Raw genomic sequence first — 20,712 nt, 5'->3', positions numbered from 1 at the left:
GGGGGTGAGTGTGGGGGTGAGTGTGGGGGTGAGTGTGGGGGTGAGTGTGGGGGTTTAAACTGCAGTAACTTGCTGTGTGTCTGACCTGTTGACTGGAAGACTCCGGGGTTGCACTGGCAGTACCGTGAGGCAAACGCCTCCATCATTCGGTCGATCTTCTGGGCTTCACCTGGCAAACGGAAACTCCACAAGAACTGCCTACAGAGAGAAGGAGAAGAGGGTCTTGATTTGCGATGCCGCAGGGAGTGAGGGGGGGTGGGAGGGTGGTGCACATGATGTTAATCACTCAGCTGACCGTAGTGCTTGGACGAGGTTGAGATCTGCAAACTCGTGCAGCTCCACAAAAGCCTGCAGGACCTTGATGTTGAAATCATCCCTGGTGGAGAAAAAGAAAAAGGAGAAAAATCTGATTTCCATTATTGTTCTAACCTCTAGCCATTTTTGAAAACTATCCAAGATACCTCTGAACACAATGCGAACCCAGAAGACCGGGTGGAGGAAAAACATATTTCCTTCATGAAAGCATTTCTCAACCTGAATTTTTTTTTCCCAGCATTCCTGTCATGTTTGTGGCCTTATTCATGCCGGATGCTGAGCAGGTCTGCAAGCAATTTAAACAGCTGGCCAGTGTTGAATGTTTCTCCTCCCAGAGGGGGCGAAACGGTGCGTTTGACTGATGAAAAACAGCTAAAACAAAACTTACAAAAGGTTCTTTTTCTCTCAGAGGTTTGTTTGACCATCAGAGGGGTTTCTGAGGAAGAATCAAAAGCCGCTCTCTGGCTGCGGTCACCGCTTCTCTGATCATGTTTGTTGTACATCAGGGTCCATGATCCTGTATTGTTTTGTATTGTGTATTGTTCCAATGAAACCAGGAATTTTCAGACTTAGTGTTTTATGTTTTTTGTCCAAAGACGCAGTGGAAAGGTTGAGAGGAGTACAGAGAGTTCTGGCTTACAAGAAACAAACAACAAAGTTGCATTGCAATAACAATCTTGGATTATTTGGAGGATGAAGTTTTTTTTCTGACTGTATTGTACCTTATACGCCTGTCTGCAGCCTAGTAAAACAAATCCTGTCCCGTGAGGCTGACATAGGTTATTGCTATAGGTACAGTTATTACAAAGAAACTCGGAAGTGGCCTGCTGTTTGGAAAGGTGAAATTAAAATTAAAGATAAATATAAACACGCCACAGTGAGTGTTTTGTATGTGACAAACGAAGCTGAATTATACAAGAACAATAAAAAGTGCTGCCAAACAAAAACTGTCTGCTAGTGTAATTTAAGAGTCAGTCGCCCACTCAGCCTGCACCAGCTCCCAATATCTCTCCTCCTTCCAGCTGTTTTTATCTTCCAGTCTCCACCTCCTTTCCATGTGTCCCCCACTTGCACCCCCCACCAAACCCCCCCACCCCCACCCCATCTATCTCTCTGCTCAGCATGTAACGATAGGTTCCTGTTCCTTGCATAAGCTTAATTAGTGATAATTACTGAGTGTAAACCCTGAGCCTGTGTTTAGTGTGATTTCCACTGGGTAGGTGGCCTCTTTGATGATCCTGCATGAATAAAGCCTATTGCCAACGAGAGGAGTCCACAGAGCCCCCCCCCCCCCCCCCCCCCGCCGTTCTCCCCAACCTTCATGTGAGCCTCATTCAGAGCGTGTCTGTGTGTTACTGCATTGTTTCAGCTACTGTCTGACTGCAGTTGTTCAGCTGATGCACCATCAGCACCTGTAACTAAGTGAATACAGACTGTGGTTGATGTGATTTCCTGCTTGGATTAAGAGTGGAGTGGATCATCCATTCTGATCCACACCCTTTTTAAAAAATGTTGTACTGCAGCTTTTTTTTTTATAAGACCAATACAAAGCTTTAACACTGAGTTTGTGACCAAAACAAAGCTTCCTTTCTACCTCCCACAATCTGAAATAAACTCTCCTAACTTTAACCGTTAAACTGTCTGAACGCTCATATTACCACCACTCAGCTAACTGGTTTAATCCATACGGCTGAATTTATTCATTTAGAGGCTTATGACAGACCCTAACGATGTGTTGCGATCAACAAATATCCAGGCATCTACGACGGACTATGATTCTTTTTTGCTAAAGGAGGTTTTCAGAATGAGTAAGTTTCAAAGAGAAATCTAAAGGATTACAAAAACACCTCGGCGACATCAAATGCATCACTTCCTGTTCAAGACAAGAGTTTCTAGTGTACAAGACCTAATGTGCAGTATCACACTACAGAAGAACTGATTACAGGTTGAATGGTTGCAGTGTGTTTTATCAACTGACGATAATGAGGAGCAAAATGAACGTGCTGTTTATGTAAAAATAGCACTGATGATTACTTTAAATACCATATCTTCTGTAAATTATGAGCAATTGATGATTTTCTCTGGGATATGTGTTGTGTGTAATTAATCTAATCCTCTTTTATTTAGCTCAGTTTAGTTGGTGTTGCCTTCTGAACACTAAACCTTTGATGTTCTTGCATGTTCAGCTCCCCTTTTCCTGGTTTTGATTCAGTGTACTTTGTTCGTCATATCGTATGTTTGACTATCTAATCTCACCTTCAGATAACACCATCTATCTCAATGGTCTTCTGCAGGAATCCCCTTCTTCTTCATTACCCAGCAGTCTGGCCACAGATCTGAGGAGCCCTTTTATTACCAGTTATAAGTCCACATGGGTGGACTATGACAAGACACCCACACTGCCTCAAAGATTCATGTTGAGGAGGAGGGGTGGGGTGGTGGGGTGGGTCAATCATGTTCTCCCTCTTTCGTCAATAAATCCAGCCCATAATATCCTTCTCTAATCACGGAGGGGGCATAAATCCCATGTAAGCAGGGCTTTCTCCCTCAGCCTGACTGATGCTCTGTCTTACCGCTCGCCTAAGTAGTCTCCGATGACGGTCTTGTTGAGACCCTCGCCTTTGTAGAGGAACTGGGCGATGTCTTCGGGAGTGTGCTGAAGGAGGTCGTTCTCCAGCAGGAACTGGATTCCCTGGAGACAAAAGAGGAGAAAAACAGGACGGCTGTTCATCTCCATCAACTACAGATGGATGGAAAATAAAAGGATTTCTTTGATGAGAATTGATTCATTTCATTTCATCGAAAGGCCACAGAGACACCGGAGCCCGTGAGGCTGGTACAGGACTCAAAAACAAAAGCAATACCTTCTTTGGATCCATGTTGAATTTCTTCCTGCCCATGGCGATCTGTTTGTTTCTCTGGGATGTTTTACTGGAACACAAATACATAAATGTCCAGCTTTAAATAGGTGACTCCACATTCTCACCCTAAAAAAAAAAAAAACACTGAAAACAACAGGATAGTCAAGTACCTGAATGTTAAACACAACAATTACACTTTATTTATAGTTACAACTGGGGAGATTATTTCCTGCCACATCTGTTCTACTCATTATATGCTTGTATGTTCATGCTTGCATCTAATCTGAAAGACATATGCACATGGAGACAAATAAAAACCCCCACTGTGCACAGACTAACCCAAATATGTGTGTGTGTGTGTGCGTGTGTGTGTGTGTGTGTGTGTGTGTGTGTGTGTGTGTGTGTGTGTGTAATTCAGGTGGGTGATTAAGTGACAGATGAGAAGACAAAGTAGGAATGACAAACAGCACACACTGTGGACACACAATGAATCACTACGGAGAACAGGCCTGATTGATTTATACTGGCAGATATTGACTGTCACTGTGAGGCCGAACCCTCACATGTCACCGTCACGTTGTTCGCATTTCGTTGACCAATCGGTGTACATAGTCAAATTTATCTAAACACACAACCAAGCTGAGTCTTCCAGATAAATTCACATCCTTCCCAGGTATTTCCACTTTATTCACATCCAACTTACAGTTTATCATTCAAAACAAAAAGCACATGCAACATGCAAATGTCAAACCCAGCTGAGATAGAGGCAATGAGTCAACTAAGAGCCAGAAGTCCACTGGCTGCTATTGATGGCTGAAGGTACAATTTAATGTTCTACATAAAAATTATTTTCAAAAGATGGTAATATGTTTTTGATTCAGCATCTTTAATAAACTTAAAAACATCTTTGATCTGAATATATGTGAAAATATTCAAATTCACAATTAATTTGGATCCGTAAAATTGATTCTCTCCCTATTTTCAAATCCCACGTCAAAACACGTTTCATCTTCAAACGTTCTCTATTCTGTTTAACTGCAACAGTTTAATCATATTTATTTTCATGCAATTACATTTATTCTAATTTATTTTGTATTTTATGCCTTGTACTTGCATTTTATCTTTTACTGTGTGTTGTAAGGTGTCCTTGAGTGCCTTGACAGGCGACTATAAATAAAATGTATTATTATTATTTATTATTAATATTAATATAACAGCTCGACCCTATTCTATCTTCACCAAGCTTTCAATGTTCAGTTTTTGTCGACGCTGCCATAGAGATGTTCGTTGAATGACATGTTTTAGTGTTGAGGTCACAGATTGTCATGTTGTTGTCCTGGACTCCATTATGTTGAGAGGTGTTTTTGATATTCTGATATTTAGATTATTCCCTTTTAATATGATTAATTGAGTTTACACATCTCCAACCATATGTTAACAAAACCTTAAAATTATAAGCTTCATAAAGGTTGAGTTTATAGCAGAGCGGTTATAATGGATTATAGATTGTACAATCTAGTACAAGCCACAAAGCGCATAGAAATACTTGATGAATGCTGTAGACATCTTACACTGTACGCAAACTACCGTCTTACCTTTCTCCGACGCACGTCAGCTGCTCGATCTCCGTCATGACCTCTGCTATCTCAAACTTCAACCTCTGAGAGAAGAGAGTGAGACAAAGCAGGATAAAGCACAGAGGAGCGTTACAGTGTGCGACTGTGCGCAGTCGAATATCATCATCACTTTTTTTCCCCAGCAAATTGGGAGTGCAAAGATGTACTGCTGGGGCAATTTGCATCATGCAAATAGACCTACAGTGCTGCAGTAGATAGGCAAAGAGAATTAAAAAGGTCAAAGATTAAAACTAAATTTAAAAGAAATTATAAATGTATAAAGTGTATTGCCAAAATAATTTGCTTTCCCAGCTCCTACAATACAGTATCTGCTCATATGCACCTCAGTATCATACACACCTCAATATCATCGAGCAGCTCTCTCTTCCTGCGTCGGATGTTTGACAGCTCATCCCGCTCCTCCAGGGACAGATCCTCAGGAACTGAAACACACGATGCAGAAAACACAGCAGACCTTCACACTCATTTCTACACAGCTCACATCCCTCTCCCCAACAGCTCTCCTTGCTCCCTGCACAACAGGAAAAAGGGCAAAGATCACAGGAGCAAAGACGAAGGGAAACAGAAGTATTGAGCCCTAAATCCAATCTAGTGGCTACAAGTTCTTAAGTTCATGAGTTCACAGCAGAGATGGATTCATCCTTCCACACACACAGTGAAGTAACAGGAGCTGCCGCTACCGCATCGACTGTTTTCACCTTGTTCTGCCGGAGCAACGCATATCAGGCGCCTGCATGTTCGTCTTAATTAACTAGAGAGAGGAGGCGAAGGATCTTAATTATTCCACTTGAAAGTGTTTTACCCCTTCCCTCCTTCTCCATTTGGCTCAGGGGGAATTCTATTAATAAAACCAATCCAGATTAAGTTTTCGTTCATTACATGTGAATTTGGTAATTTAACACGGCCTACAACCCTGATTCCCCCGGCCGTGAGGCTTTTACAGCTCCGGGCAAAAAACTGAGCAAGAAGGGAGGATGACTCGCTTTATACTCGCTGCTCCTCACCATCTTTCATTCTCCGCCTTTTGTCTCTGTCTCAATCTTGTTTTTTAATCTCTACTCCTCTCTCTCTCTCTGTTTCATTCCCTCCACACACACACACACACACACACACACACACACACACTTTATTTCTCAATTTTTCCATCTTTCTGACGCACAGAGAGCCCGTGCAATCTCGCTTCATTAAGCCAGCTTAGAGGCAGAAAACGCATATCTCTCAACGGGAAAACAGCACGTCTAATATCACAGCTTCAGCTTTGTGCCTACATGTTGCTAAAGGAGATACACACACACACATATATATATATATATAAAAACCTCACTTGTTATTTTCCATTGTAGGCAGGAGTCTGCGCCAATTAAAGTGAAAAAAGGTCAGTGGGCTTATAAGAGGAAGCATTCAGCCCACTTTTAATTCGACAGCCTATAATAGAGTTGAGGGGAGCCGAGTGTTGTTATGGATGGCATTCAAATTAACAATGAGAGAAAAGGCACTTCCTGACCTGCTTATGTAATTCTGAAGCACCGTGATGAGGGTCAGGTAAACAGCAGGAGAAACAGCTGAGGGATTTCCTTTGTGGGCCATGTTTTTAATAGAGAACAGAGGGGGGTATAAAGTATGAAAATAAAGACGTTAATTAGCGTTGCTAACCTCTGGCTAAATCACAGCACTTCAGCAATACAACTGTGAGTGCTGCGAATGAGGCTTTAAAGCCAATTAGTGCTCCTAAAAAGTTTCCAGACTGCTACACAATTCTTTAATCTTTTACTTGAGGAATATTTTTCTGATTATTTTTTTTGGTCTACATGCAATGAAATTAGGAAGGAGCAGTAACCTGGGAGAAAGACGTGTTGCTGCGCTGGGGTGTCTCCCTGCAGTCTTTACGCTAAACTAAGCTAACTAGCTGCTGACTGAAGCTTCATAAGTAACAGACGCATATGAGAACAGTATCAATCTTCTCATCTAACTCTCAGCAAGAGATAAAATAAGGGTAATTCCAAAAATGTGGCACTACCCGCTGAGGGCATTAAAAGTAAATGTCAAAATTTTTGACTCAGATCCACCCGGTCACATTTTGACAAAGCCTGGACGGTTGATGCATTTTATCTAAAAAGACAAAAGTGATTGGCCTGAGGAGACACTGTAATTAAAAAGGTCAAGAATTCAAACTTCAAAAGGTTGTTACTGCCACAACACTGCTCCAGTTTTGATAAAACTAAGAGATGACACATCATGGTACTAAATGGCTCAAGATTTAAGCACACAACTTTTCAATACTGTCATGAATTGGTGTAACAGAGATAACACACACATCGGACTATATTTATTCGATCAAAAGAAAATTAACAAGCAACAATTTTGATAATCTATATTTAAGATAAGTAAATGTATCTAGTATTACAGTAGATTTATGACTAAATACCTGACATCCTCATGCTGATTAGCATATAATAGCATGTTAACACACTAAACTAAGGTAAACATGCTCAACAATTGATCTGCTAAACATCGAATTGTTAATACTGTGAGCATGTTAGCATCCTGGGTGGGTGGGTGTTTTTTTTTGCAAAAAATAAATCAGGATTTTGATCAATACTGAAAAAAATCATTAGCTAACTTACAGCCATAATATTAGGATTCTGTTTTGAAGTAATTTGCCCAGAGGAAGATAATGTGCACACAGCAGACAGCTTCATGTTTTCCATTTGCCTGAGGCCTTGCATTAGCTAATGGAGATATCCACTGGCTGCGACAGTGTGCATGATTACAATCTTCATTCATTACTAATCTAATGAAAAGCAGAGGATGCACACTTTAATAAAAGCCCACCACCATTATCCTCCAATCCAGGCCTCTCTTACTAGATCTGGAGTATGTTTTTCAAACTACACTGCGGTGGAAAATCTTGTTTAGTGTTGGGGGGCTCTTCCACAGAGGTGGTCCACCAATTACATTATTAACACACTTCCCCCTGTGACCCTCTATGACTGATTCAGGAAATTAGTTTAGTGTCTTCAGCAAGCACAGAGGGAGTCATGGGGCCAGAGTTTGTCACTACTTTCAAACCAAACGCAGCCACGCTTGAATGATAATCTACTAAAATCAATTATGGTGTGAGTCATTGCTTCATAGCAAACAGAAGACCCAGGGTAGGATAATGGGGTAGCTGCAGTTGGTGAAGCGCTGATTTAAATGGAGCTAAATGTGCAGGAAACTCGACTTGAAACACATTTTAATCTCTCTGTGACTTCTAAGAGAGATCTAGTGTATGAGAGCTCAGAAATCCAGTGTGTTGAGCTGTGGGTTGAGAGGGTCCAAAGGGTTTAAACTCCAACATGTGCACCAAAGAACAAGAGGTTCCAGTAATTTCCCCCCTAAAAACAAAATCCCTCAAAATCTACTTTTAGGAGTAAATCCCCTGCTGCTCTTCACACCCAAAACTAACAACTGTCCCTGACCACCCACTGAAACCAGAGGCTTTAATGGCATTTAAACTAATGCAGGGATACTTTGGCGCACACACACCATCACCAGTCTCCATCAGTTTCATAACTTTTACAATGTTTATTTTGGGCGCAAACATTAGAAGCCCCCTCATAAGACTGGACACAGAGAAGGATATTATTCAACAGGCCATTCAAGGACTTCCCTACAACCAGCAAGGTCCTCGGAGCACATGGAGCTCGGAGTGAAAATCCCACGCTCACTTAACACTGGCTGCAGTCCCAGTTTTCGCTGACTCGTGTGTGTGAGACAGGATTTGTCCAGATCCACTGGCTTTAAACTAGCGACTTTACCTACTGTAATGTCTTTTAAAGTGGATGAGCTTTAAAAAAAAAAAAAAAAGAAAAAAAAAAAAAGATAACCCTGTTACCCCGCTTGGCACTGCACCACAATGGGACACATGCAAGGAAGTAGGAAGGCCGGGGGAAAGTTGCTCTGGACCCAGACTGTAATCTGAAGCCCGCCACCCTCAATCCCTCTAACTGTAGACGAAGACATGAATTACAGCCGGGGTCATACATACATACATACAGACAGACAGACAGACGTGTGGATAGAAATGCACATGAGCACATACACACAAAGGCCAGCTGGCGTTAATCCCAAGCATTCGCCCTCCCCGCCGCTCTTTAAGCCCAACGCGGGTCTGTTAGAGCAGAAGTGTGATGTATAACATCATATACACAGATGTTCCCGCCGACCAGCCGCTGCCTGACGTTAACCTACTTTGCCTCCGTGATGCGGGATAAAATAACGTGACAGTAAGTGTAGCAGCAGATAGTCTGGTGAGGCTGTCGGCACAAAGGCCAATGTGAGGGGGAAGAGGTTGTGATACAAAGGGTGAAAGGTCGCGCACACACACACACAGGCGTCTACATGCATGTGTAAAAAGCACGCTGCTATGTGGCAATAAGCAGCAGGTATTTAGCAAGACAAAGACATTTCCAAGGCCGAGTTCATCATGATAAATCGCTCTTCATAAGGTTCTTATTTTATTTCCTTCAAACTGCTGTCAAAAACTATTATTTTAATGACTGACTGATCTGCCAATTAATCCCTTCGATTAATTGATTTACTGTTCAATCTAGAAAATGTCAGAAAACATTTTTGTTGTCCAATCCACAGTCCAAAACCAGAAGATATTTAATTTACTATTCAGCTTCAAAATTTCAGAAACTAAACAATATCTCACTGTTTTTACTTGAAAGATTCTTTATATTAAACGATCATCAACAAACGTTGCCCATTTTCGTTGTGTAGATTAAATATTTCCATTAAGATTGTATGAATATGTGATAAATGTGTCTGATGTGGTACCTGTGCCTGTGAAAATGTGCATTATCACAGCGCACCTTGCTGCAGCCTGTTCAGTAATCATTTAGTAACGACAGTCCTGCTGCCCTCTGCGTGAGAGGACACATTTATGGAGCTAATATGGCTTCTAGTTTTTAACTACCGCTGGGGTCACAGGGAGAATCTGGGGCTCGGGGAGCTGAAGAGCCCTCATGCTGATTGCTCTGGTTAATCTGCAGTTTTGTGGAGGGACCTCCTGCTGTGTGTGCGTGGCTGCCTAGGAGGTGGTCTGCACACCATGTCCTCCTTATATGACACATCTGCTCAGCATCAGCACTATGTCAATATTTGATTCAATGAACACTGCCAGTAGGATCTGAGGGGCTTCCACGGCCATATGCTGGAGGCCAAAGTAACTATAATCTGATGATTTGATCAGCCTGAGAATGAATTAGATGGATGCTGTTTCTTCTGGCATCCGGGCAGGATGAGGGGCTTTCACAAGCGGAGTGGGGTCCAAGTCGCTCACTGTTCCCTCATTGCGAGACATCTCAGATGATTGTCCAGGTTTTCGACACAATTTATGGGGAAACTATGAAAAACCTCCAGGTAAAATATCCTTCACTTTCATTCTGTCAAGGGGCAAAAATATCTAATAGTTTATTGCTATCTACATCTAGTTCACATTCCCTTCAATCACTCCAACATCCAGACTGTACAATGTATAACTGTATGTTTGCTGCTTTTGTGGCGTTACATATTCGGAGCAATTATTTAACAAATTAAACTAGATACAAATAAACTGTGTATAACTTTTAGCTTTAGCTTTGCATCAAATTTGCCACAGGTTTCTTGGCTTCTTCTTCTTTTCACCAAGTAGGAGGAGGATGACGTGAATGGTTTTTCCTTTGCGGGTGACTTGTAATTACAGTCTAAACAATATGACGTGAGCGTTAGCCACATTAGCGATTGTGGCTATGAGAATGTCATTCAGTTGGTTGTTTTTTAGCATGCTAGCGTACTAAACTAAGATGATGAACATGGTAAACATTATACATCTCAAACATTAGTAAGCATTGTCATTACTAGCTTTGTTTGTATGCTCATATCACCATTGTGTGTAAGTGCAACCTCATGTTGCTGTTAGCATGGCTGTATACACTCAGTCTTGTTTTAGCATGTCTGAGCTTTTATCCTTGTAAAATTAAAATATCACAGGCTCAGCCTAGCTGTGAATTAACCCAGTAAACAAAGATGGATGTGACAATACATTTTGAAAGGCAACATATCCGAGGGATTATTTCCTGACAGACACCTCTGCTGTTTCCTGTGGGTGTCAGGTGATTGACAGGAAGCCGAATGAATGTAACGCTTTATCTGATATGAACACGCTCACCTCCATTATTGTGATAGATATCTAGCTTGGGAGCAATTTTGAAATCTGTAGGCTTGGGTGCTTTTCATTCTACACACAACAAAGAACGAGAGCAAATACGTTTTGATATCTCCAAACATGCTGACAACGTGCAGACACCGGCAGAAAAAGGGGAGAGGAGGAGGAGGGGTCGGCCCTGTGTCGGATGACTGGCACTAACTTCAAACCGCTCAGTGAGCCGCTGTGCGTCGGCCTCCAGTCTGCTTGTCCAGGATGTTCCTGTGATGGTTGTGCGTCTGCCTGCAAAAACACTGACTTTGGCGGACCACCACGATCCCATTCACAATAAGACCAGAGTAACCTTTGATCAAAACAACAGCTATCGAAACCACCCACAAAGTTCAGGCCACTGGTCTCTCTTGGCAGTTCACTGCAGATCCTTGTAGATGGATCATGTTAAATATCAACCTGTCCCATGGCTACCTGCTGGATCAAAGAATTTCCATTAAAAGCAGCTCTGTCCTCACACAAGTCTATTTGAAACAGGAGAGAAAATATACTCTATAAAGTGCAGGAAATGAAATGACAGAGCGCCAGGACATTTTACTAAGGTGAGAACGAGCTGGGTGTGTTGGTGTGGTTCTCCATTTCTATCACGGCAGAAGCCAGGAAACACATCCAGCCACTTCGAACAACCTCCCCCCTCCTCACTCTGCCTGTATGGTAAGCTGGACCCTGTTTTCTCTCCCTATACTGAAATTAGGTGTGGATTACTCGAACACAGTACATCTCTGCTGCCCTTAATGTCTGCCTGTGTTCTTCCCTGACTCCTGCTCATTTAATTTGCTGAGCCTTTTGTCTCTCATCTGCTCTCCATCTCACACTTAAAGAGCTTTCCCTCTCGACAGCTCCGAGCAATAATTCCAGGCAAAGCGTACCTCTATTCACAACAGAGGAGATGTTGTCTACTGACAGACAGCTACAATGTCTTGTCTCCCCCCCCCACACACACACACACACACACACACACACAGAGACACACACTACCATGGAGATGGGAACATGTCGAAAAGCCTCCCCAGTCTCTCTCCTAATCAGGTCCATGTGTATAGTCTCAACACTTGAACAGTGCAGTTTGTTACAAGCTCAGACTCAGTCCCTGCACATAATGCGCCGGCAGTGTCTATGTCTGTGTTTGTGTATTTGTCTTGTTGCATGTGGTGTAATGTTCTGTATGTTTAATCGTCTAATGTTGCAACACAAAACCCATAATCTTGGCATTCAAAACGAATTTCTGTTCTTGCCAAATCTCCCCTTAAGCCTTTAAACAACACCGCCAGCCTGCCGGGTCAACCAGCGAGATAGTAAAGAGTACATTTTAGCGCATTTTTTGGCATCTGTGTCAACACACATAAGAGACGCATTCTTTTGCCTAAATCATTTCAGACGTTCATTTCAGGCTAGTGAGACGCTACGGGGCATTTGGAAGAGGTGATTTAAATCAAGCTCCATGTTTTTATACTAGAGGGCAAATTCTCCATCATCGTGCATCAGACGTTCACATACAAGCAAAGGCTTTTCAAAGGTTTTAGACAACACGTACACGTTGCCATACAGTGTTGGTGGTATTGGTATTGTTCATTACAGGAATAGCTCGACAGTTTGGAAAATGCTCTGTCACTTTTTTTGTTCCGTGTGGTAATTATATGAAGCAACCGCTGGCAGCCAGTTAGCTTAGCTTATCATCAAGACTGGAAACAGAGGGACACAGCAAGTTTGGCTCTCCAAAGGCAACAAATTCCTTATAATAAAAATAGTGCAGGACATAACTCCCTGTAAAAAGGTGTTGTTGGTAGGTAGATTTTGTTACCTAGGCTAGTTTTCAACCCCCATTTGCCCCGTTTCCAGTCTTAAGCTAAGCTAAGCTAAGCTAACTGTCTCCTTGCTGTAGCTTCATATTTAGCAAGAGTGGTATCAATTCACTCGTCTAACTCTCTGCAAGAAAGCAAATACTTCTGAAAATGATTAATAATTACTTATTGTTGGATATAATCATCAAATTATATCAGTAACACATGTTTTCCACATGGAAGAAAGGGGTTTCCACTAGACTGTCATAGCTTCTTGAACAGATGACTACAACATTTTAGGGCCTGCCATTACTTAAAACACCCATCACAAGTTCCCATAGTCGATATATTTATAAGTCTTGTTTTATTCCAATAAAAGTCCAAAACTCAAATATATTTCATTGACTATCACATTAAGATTTAAGAGACTGGAGTGATTTTTTTTTGTAATTTTTGCTTTAATATACTTAAACACTTAATTAATCATCTAAATATTTGCTGATTAATTCTCTGCTGATCAACTAATAGATTAATCATTTCAGCTCTAATGCATTTCCCTTATAAGCTACGCATGAAGCACATCTCCAGGGCGACATTAGGCCGATGAAACATGCAGATGCAGAGAGAAACAGATGTCTGAGCTCTGTTTCACTGCTGTCTAGCCATTCAGCACTAACCACTTACTTTAAGCCAGCCTCCCAGGGCGAAGTATACAGTGAGAGAACAGCCTCAGCTCGCCCCAAGTGACTGTCTGATGTCCACCCACACACTCCCCTACAGCCACAACACAGACCGTACCCTAAGCACAACAACTTCCCCTTCTTACCAACTAATTCCCCTCAGAACTAAGGTCCTGGATCCAAAGAAACCACACGTACAATACAGTATGTTGATTCAGGTTTTCACAAAAGCCACTTGAGGTAAGGTTTCATGCCTGCTGTGATAAATGTCATATGCAATAAGTGCATAAAGTCAGAAGTCCATTAAATATGTGGAAATAATTTAAAAATGCAGAGTAGACGGGCACAGACCAAGATGTGCACTCGTGGTTCTGCACACAGATACTGCCATGTGTGCAACATTAAAAAAGCTCACACGGACAAAACATCAGTGCTGCAGTCTGATAGCAGTTGTTATTTTAGCACGCACAAACGCTCAGTCCAAAGAGAATAGAAGAATTGTAGGAAAGGCCTTTCCCATTCAACTTTTCCCACGGTCAGATAGAGAGAAGAGTGTTGATTGACACCGTGGGGTTATCATGACACTTACACAGGAAATATGGTCAAGGGAACCTAACAGGACCCCGTAAACAAACATTTTTGCACATTGTTTTTTCGGGGGGGCTTCTGTACACGCAAACACAAAACACATTTTATTAGGAGCCTCAATCGTGACATCGGACATCTTCATTCAGGCTGGAAAAGTGCAGGAAAATTTTAAAAGGTGAATTCTATTCATCAACGTTTTAATAACGTCTAACTCCCAAAGCAGCCATTCACTCAGCCCACATTAATCCCCTGACTGACGCATCATAGAGCTGCTATAAAGAAGAGAAAATACAAGAAAGCCAAGTGTTAAAATTCATGGCCTCCCTCCAGCCGTTCAGTGAACTGTTTCCCAGCCAGTTTCTGCTTCTGTGTTCTTTCCACTTCTCATTCCAGCTATACAATGATTCTAAAAATAGACACATGAGTAATAAAAAACACTTAGGATTTCGAGCCTGTTGCTGATTTTCATCCATTTTGAGGCCAGGCCCTGTCTGCTCTGTGGCATGTAAACTGAGCAGAGAAGCGCCAACTCTGATTAGTGAGCGCAGTAAACATGGACTAATGAATTCCATGCTACAGCTGAGTCCCACAAATAACACTCAGTGGCACAGTTTATAGTGTCATTCAGAGGTCTAGGGAAGAAATATGGATCCTATGTGCAGGTTATGATCCCAATGTTGCACCTTAATTCCACCAGTGATGTCCCTTACTGAGCTTTTGGACCTGTCTCATCTACATCCTGTTTCAGTTTCATGAGAGGTGGCTTGTGGGAGCATTAGTTCTTTATTTCTTAATCCTACAGAGTATCATGGCATCTGCTGGGCCCCGCCCTCTCTGTTGTTCTCAGATTGGTTCACTGATCCAGAACAAATTAAAGCTCCAACTTTGAACATATGTTGCATGCATACTGTACACGCAGGCGTGAGAACCCATGACGATAACGTGCACATTTGTTGACATGCAAAAAAAAAACACCTACAAAGCTACAAAGCACAGCTCGTCACTGAATGGGTTTACAAGCACTGTGCTGAAAGGTCACCAGTATTGGCTTTGTAACTATCATCCATAGTCTTACGCTTTTTGACATCAGAATTTTAGGCTAAAATTTTTATATAAAAACTACACATTGACAATAAGATACGTTTCTTATATTGTCCCATATCCAGGGGAAAAAAAGACTGGAATTTGAACTATTCAAAAAGTCATTGTTGCTTTGATGCATATGTTGCAACAGAAGAGCAAACACCCAGGGACACACAAAGTGTCTGAGCTGTGATAGCAGCATATCAAGGTGTGCATGTGAACAATGTTAAGTGATGTGTGCAAGTCAGCGGGAGGGAGCGAGGGTGTGAGCGAGCGAACAAGAGCTCTTGATTAGTTGAACATTTATGGTAAGTTATTTTAATAATTCACAAACAACTGCACAGAGCTGCGCACAATCTGCCTGAGCTTGTGGCGTATGTTTCCAGTTTGATCACAGACAGCATGCCTCTGTGCTCTCAGACATCCTGTCACATGATTCAGTGGCCGATATCTCTCAGACCAGCCTCATCCATGGCCGGTGCACGCCTAGCACATGCAATGTAATTTTTTTCTTTTTTGGGGAGCAGGGGTGCATATATGACAACGGGCAAGTCCTCATGAAATTACAATGAAGACATGGGAGTCAAGCACACTCAAGTCTCCTAAACAAGAGGACTTCACCCCCTCACGAATCCCCCAGGATACTCAGTCAAGTTAATGACAATTTGATTTTAATGTCGCTTGCATATCGGAGGAAAATCTGGCCTGATGGTGGCGCTAGAGGAGAGGTCAGAGTCTCGTTAAAAACTCTGGAGTTCTTCCTCTGAGGACCATGAATGTACAGAGTAAGATTAACTACAGTCCAAAAATAATATAGCCAATGGAGATGTATACGATGGAAGAGGAGATTAAAAGTATGACAATGTCTAACAAGGTTATTGTGAAGACAACTGCAGCACAGCAACACAATAATAGTTACACCTAAAGGAAGAGACCCTCTTTTTTTTATTCTCACATATTCACTCTCACATACAGTATATTCAGACTGTTCAGACGTGGGGGGTGAAGTTCAGATGAGGGTCTCTTCTGGCCCTGCTAATCTCTTACAGTTTAACTGACAAACTGTTATCAGACTATAGCCATTTGTTTACACTACACTGCCTTCAAGGCCTCCAGCCCACAAGGCGGTTTGGATTATCTGCTCAGAAGCATCCTGCATGTGAGTGTGTGTGTGTGTGTGTTTCAGCCACTATCTTATAATAAAGCAGCAGCCACCATGTGAGCAGTAATCCAGGGTCGAAATGCAGCTGCACAGGTTCATTTTATTCAGCTTTATCACAAAATCACACTGTCAGGACTGTGGCGCTACGTACGTTTACCATTCAGTATATACAGCACCTCACTACAGCTCGTCAGATGTATATGCAATACAATAATGAGTTCTAAGAATGATCTTTTTTTATAAATTTTAACTAATACTCCTCCGTAGAGCTGAAACAATTAGTCCATTAGTGGATGGATGAAAACAGGATCTGTTTGGGTCAGGACTGATGGCCGGACTAAAATATGGAATATGAAGACGCCCCCCCTTGGGCTCTGGGAAGTTGAAATAAGCATTTTTTTTTTATAAATGTTCTGACATTTCATCATTTTTTTGTTAATATTCAAACAAATCCATAAAGAAAATGATTATAAGTTGCAGCCATATTCCTCTTTTTTATACTTATTAGTGTGTTTAACTTGGTAATGTGATTGTATGTGATATTTCTCCACCCCTACAATATTTCATATCACTATAAGAACTGGTAACACTACATTCCTCAAATATCAATACATGGATTTATTTATTTTGTTATGCTTTGGTAAAAAAAGGATGCAGATCCTGCTTGGTCTGTCCTCCATATGGAATCCTGCCAGTCAGATATCTTATCAATTTCCACCAGTTTACAGGCTTCAAACAGAGCGACAAGATAGTGAGAACAACTTCAAAGCATTAAAGCAAGACATCAGACAGATGGAAAAGGTGACTGCATGAAAAAAAGAAAAAATGTAATAATTCCTGTGCTTTGTTGTTTTGTTTTTCTTCTTTTTTACCAGCGTTTCTAAACATGTTTCTATGAAGGAACAGAATGCTTCTGCCTCACCTGCGAGTAAGAGGAGCGTGCAAAGCAAGCTGTATTTCTGTGAAATGCTCCTTTAGTAACAGGTGTTAAATCATGGCACCCGTTGTTTGTTTTGTTTTTTTTGTTGGGGTTTTTTTTTTTTTTTTTTTTCAGTCGTCTCTGCAAAAACCACAACATCTTTGATCTGATATAGCTCCATCACATCCGACTCACACACATCCATACATGCCGTCCATCCATCCCTGCACACGGGCTGAGAGGGAAAGGAAATGTGTGGACATTAAGGGGGGAAAAAAAAAAAAACAGCCTTACCGTGATTGTCTTCATCCATATTTATCGCAGCAGTGACAGGGCCGACCAGGAGAAGGTGTGTCCGGCGGGAACCTCGCGGAAGATGGATTTAGCCGAGTGGTTTTTTACGGGGTTTCTCTCCTTTCACTGACAAGACAGTCGAAGCCGGTGCTGTGTTGACAGACGGATGGGTGAAGTGGACTGGTGCGCAGCTGTCAGCGGCGAAATGAACAGAAGAAAAAAAAGGAAAACATTTCAAAATAAAAAAAAAAAAAAGCAGAAGTCGCAGTCTGGGTGTAAATGAGAGCGGGGTTGTTATGTGAAGAGGGGATATTTCAGAGGTGTGTGACCGCGGTGTGAGACGGCGGCGGCGTTTCTCCGTCTCTGCTCCATCCTCAGCTGCTCCGTCTGCATTCACATTAGCTACAGTGCAACCACAGCGACGTCATTAAGCCCCGCCCCTGCATCCCCACACACACACACACACACACACACACACAAAAAAAATACCAATTCACTACAGGTGTAGCTTTTGTTGTTGAACAGTCGAAGCAATTATCACAGATCTCACTAAAGCATAAATAAATTATTAAATTCAAATGATTTGATTCTTACCTGCAGGGACCAGAGGAGAGATTAAACATGTTCTCTAAAGGTGGCAAACATACAGGGTTTCTTATTCCCTTGTTTTTACAATAATCTCAATTTCTTAGGATGCATTTATTTACTCACACAGACAGTCACATCTGAATGAGGTGCAGGTTAGATGATAACACTGGTTGAAAATAGATTTCCACTTAGTGTCTCCAAAACGTATTTGTAAGTTATAAATAAAGGCGAGTGTTAATTATTACCCAGCTCATTTCACAAAGCAGCTTCGTGCATTTGTTCACCTTCATTTTCTATCTGATGCAGATAAGTGGCTTAAACTGGAGGGTTCATTTACAGCTTGTTCAACCTCTAGCAATTCTGCCTTGTTTTCAGATATGATTTAAATGTTATTAATTATTATTATTATTATTACTACTGGTAGCAATAATGAGATATTCTTATAAAATGCTTTAAAAAAAATTGTTTAACCTTTTCATCAGATGTTTAAAATGATTATTATTTTGATTATTACATAAGATGTTGTGGATCAATGATGTCCATCTTAATTTGAACATCTACAATTCAGTGACCTCTGGGCAACTACTGTATTTCTGCTGAGGAAGATCATGTGATATGATCGTAAGAAATAGCTACTAATGGACTTTGTGATGAGATTATAAGTAGTAGTAGTTTCACAAAGCTTATAGTTTAAATGACAGACAAGATTTATCACTTTCTTGAAGGTCTCGACACTTTATCTTTTATGGCAGAAAAGCATTGTTGACCTCTACAGGTTGAAACCTCTGACCTTGCCTGAACGGTGAGGCAAGATTACACCACCAGTTTGTGAAGTTTGTGTAGCCACAGTGAAACAGAAACAGCTTTTTACTGTTTCTCAAACATGAATGTACGACACCCCTCGCCAGTCAGATTCAAACACAGACAGCAATAAATGAACAACTCCCCATTTTATAGTCTTTTTTTTTTTTAAGTAGTCAGTGATTTATGACTTAAAATGAAGCCTAACTACACATACACTGTGGAGCCAAGAGTCAGTGTAGATTACTTCTGACCACCCACCCACACACACTCTCACACACACACACACACACACACACTCAACCACACACAGACTTGGCTGAATTACTCCTTAAAGCTACTTAGTCCATGTATGCACAGTCTAGTTAAATCGTTTAGAAGTAGTTAAAATTCTTATCAATTATGATCCACACTTTTGATGAACTGCTCCACAGAGCCCTCCTAAACAGTCTTGTATGTCAGTTATCAACTAAATAGCTGCCTTTAAAAGTGATTCTGACCTCATTCATCCGCCCTACATCCGTCATTGGTGATGCAGGCATGATGACACCTTCAAAAGCTCATGGCCGAAAGAGTCCAGCTTGGATACTTCCTGCCTGTCCCCGCCCATGAGAGGAAGATCCCAGCCACGCCAAGAGTGATGTACTGACGAGGGGAATATGAAGGCCGGACCCAGCGTGCAGTCCAAAGTTCAGGAAGGGAGTTTTGCTGAGGACTCATTGTGCAGCACTACAGGGGGACAATGGGAGAGAGTTACAGAAAAGGAAGTGATGTGATCAGCCTGCCCTCCTCCACCCTCACATTGTTATGAAATCTGATCTGTGTCACTTTAAATTGACTTTTGAGGGTTTATTAACAAGCTGTAATGTTGGAAAATGTTGCCTAAAATAGATTGGCTAATAAAGTATGAATGCAGGAATGATCAGATTAAACAGTTTAAACAGATTAAACAGGGGCCAAGGGCCAAACACTGGCATTTGGTCCCCAATTGACCCCCACACCTCCCACACTCTGTAACTGTGTGTGTACTGCATGCATTAAAATTAGCCATTTATCTGGTCTACAGTCTTCAGTCTGTTGAGCTCAATGCTTTCCCCTTTACGTTTTAGCAAAGACTCACATTTGATTTAATTGCAACATGATGCTGATAATGCAATGACCTGTTCTTGTATTTCTAACATTAATGTATCTGACTTAGAAGCTACGATTTCTGTTTGACAGGTTGTGCACACACAAAGAGTGAAGGCAGCATCATCAGCTACAGCATCATGGCCAACTTAGCTCAGTTTGTTCCTTTACTCAAAGTTTGGACAGTATGTTCAGATTTTGGTTTGAAACAGATGTTTTTTTTCGTACGTTTTTACTTCTACTAATATATAAGATGCTACAAATTCACTATGAAACCAGTCTCACTGTTACTGTGAGTTATAGTGAGGGTTTTGAATTTCCCCTTTCTTCATACAAAGCTTGACCTGTTATGCAATAAATATGGAAAATCGTACACTACTCCCACCCTTAGTTTCCATTCTGTGGTACAATCACAGTCCACTTCTCCTGCTTTGAAAGTCCACCTGCTGGCAGTACAGACAGACGGACATAACTGATGCATGTATCAGTTGTTTCATACAGCAGGAATTACCTCAGTGTGACTGGAAATAATTAAACACTTTCTTGAGACTTTACAAAACTTTACACACATTTCCAATCAGTGCAAATACGCTCATAACATAACAGCCATTGAAATACACATACTGAACTC

General features: G+C 41.5%; 1 protein-coding gene across 1 annotated transcript in view; it reads right to left on the bottom strand.

Annotated features, from left to right (window-relative positions):
• The window catches only part of LOC111672010 (cytohesin-3-like), a 35,625-nt gene extending 17,655 nt beyond the window's left edge, over positions 1–17,970 (bottom strand). The window contains exons 1-7 of the mRNA XM_023429270.2: positions 17,565–17,970; positions 5,153–5,235; positions 4,772–4,836; positions 3,180–3,246; positions 2,889–3,007; positions 296–376; positions 86–198 (exon numbers count right to left, since the gene is read on the bottom strand). Coding sequence (XP_023285038.1) covers positions 86–198; positions 296–376; positions 2,889–3,007; positions 3,180–3,246; positions 4,772–4,836; positions 5,153–5,235; positions 17,565–17,583 — 547 coding nt within the window. The 5' untranslated portion in view covers positions 17,584–17,970. The remainder of the gene's footprint in view (positions 1–85; positions 199–295; positions 377–2,888; positions 3,008–3,179; positions 3,247–4,771; positions 4,837–5,152; positions 5,236–17,564) is intronic.
• Positions 17,971–20,712: the final 2,742 nt, after the last annotated feature.

The sequence above is a fragment of the Seriola lalandi genome, unplaced genomic scaffold (assembly GCF_002814215.2).
Source record: "Seriola lalandi dorsalis isolate HSWRI2012SDOR001 ecotype SW California unplaced genomic scaffold, Sedor1 jcf7180002054892, whole genome shotgun sequence".
Classification (NCBI taxonomy): domain Eukaryota; kingdom Metazoa; phylum Chordata; class Actinopteri; order Carangiformes; family Carangidae; genus Seriola; species Seriola lalandi.
This window is presented reverse-complemented; position numbering and strand designations above follow the sequence as displayed.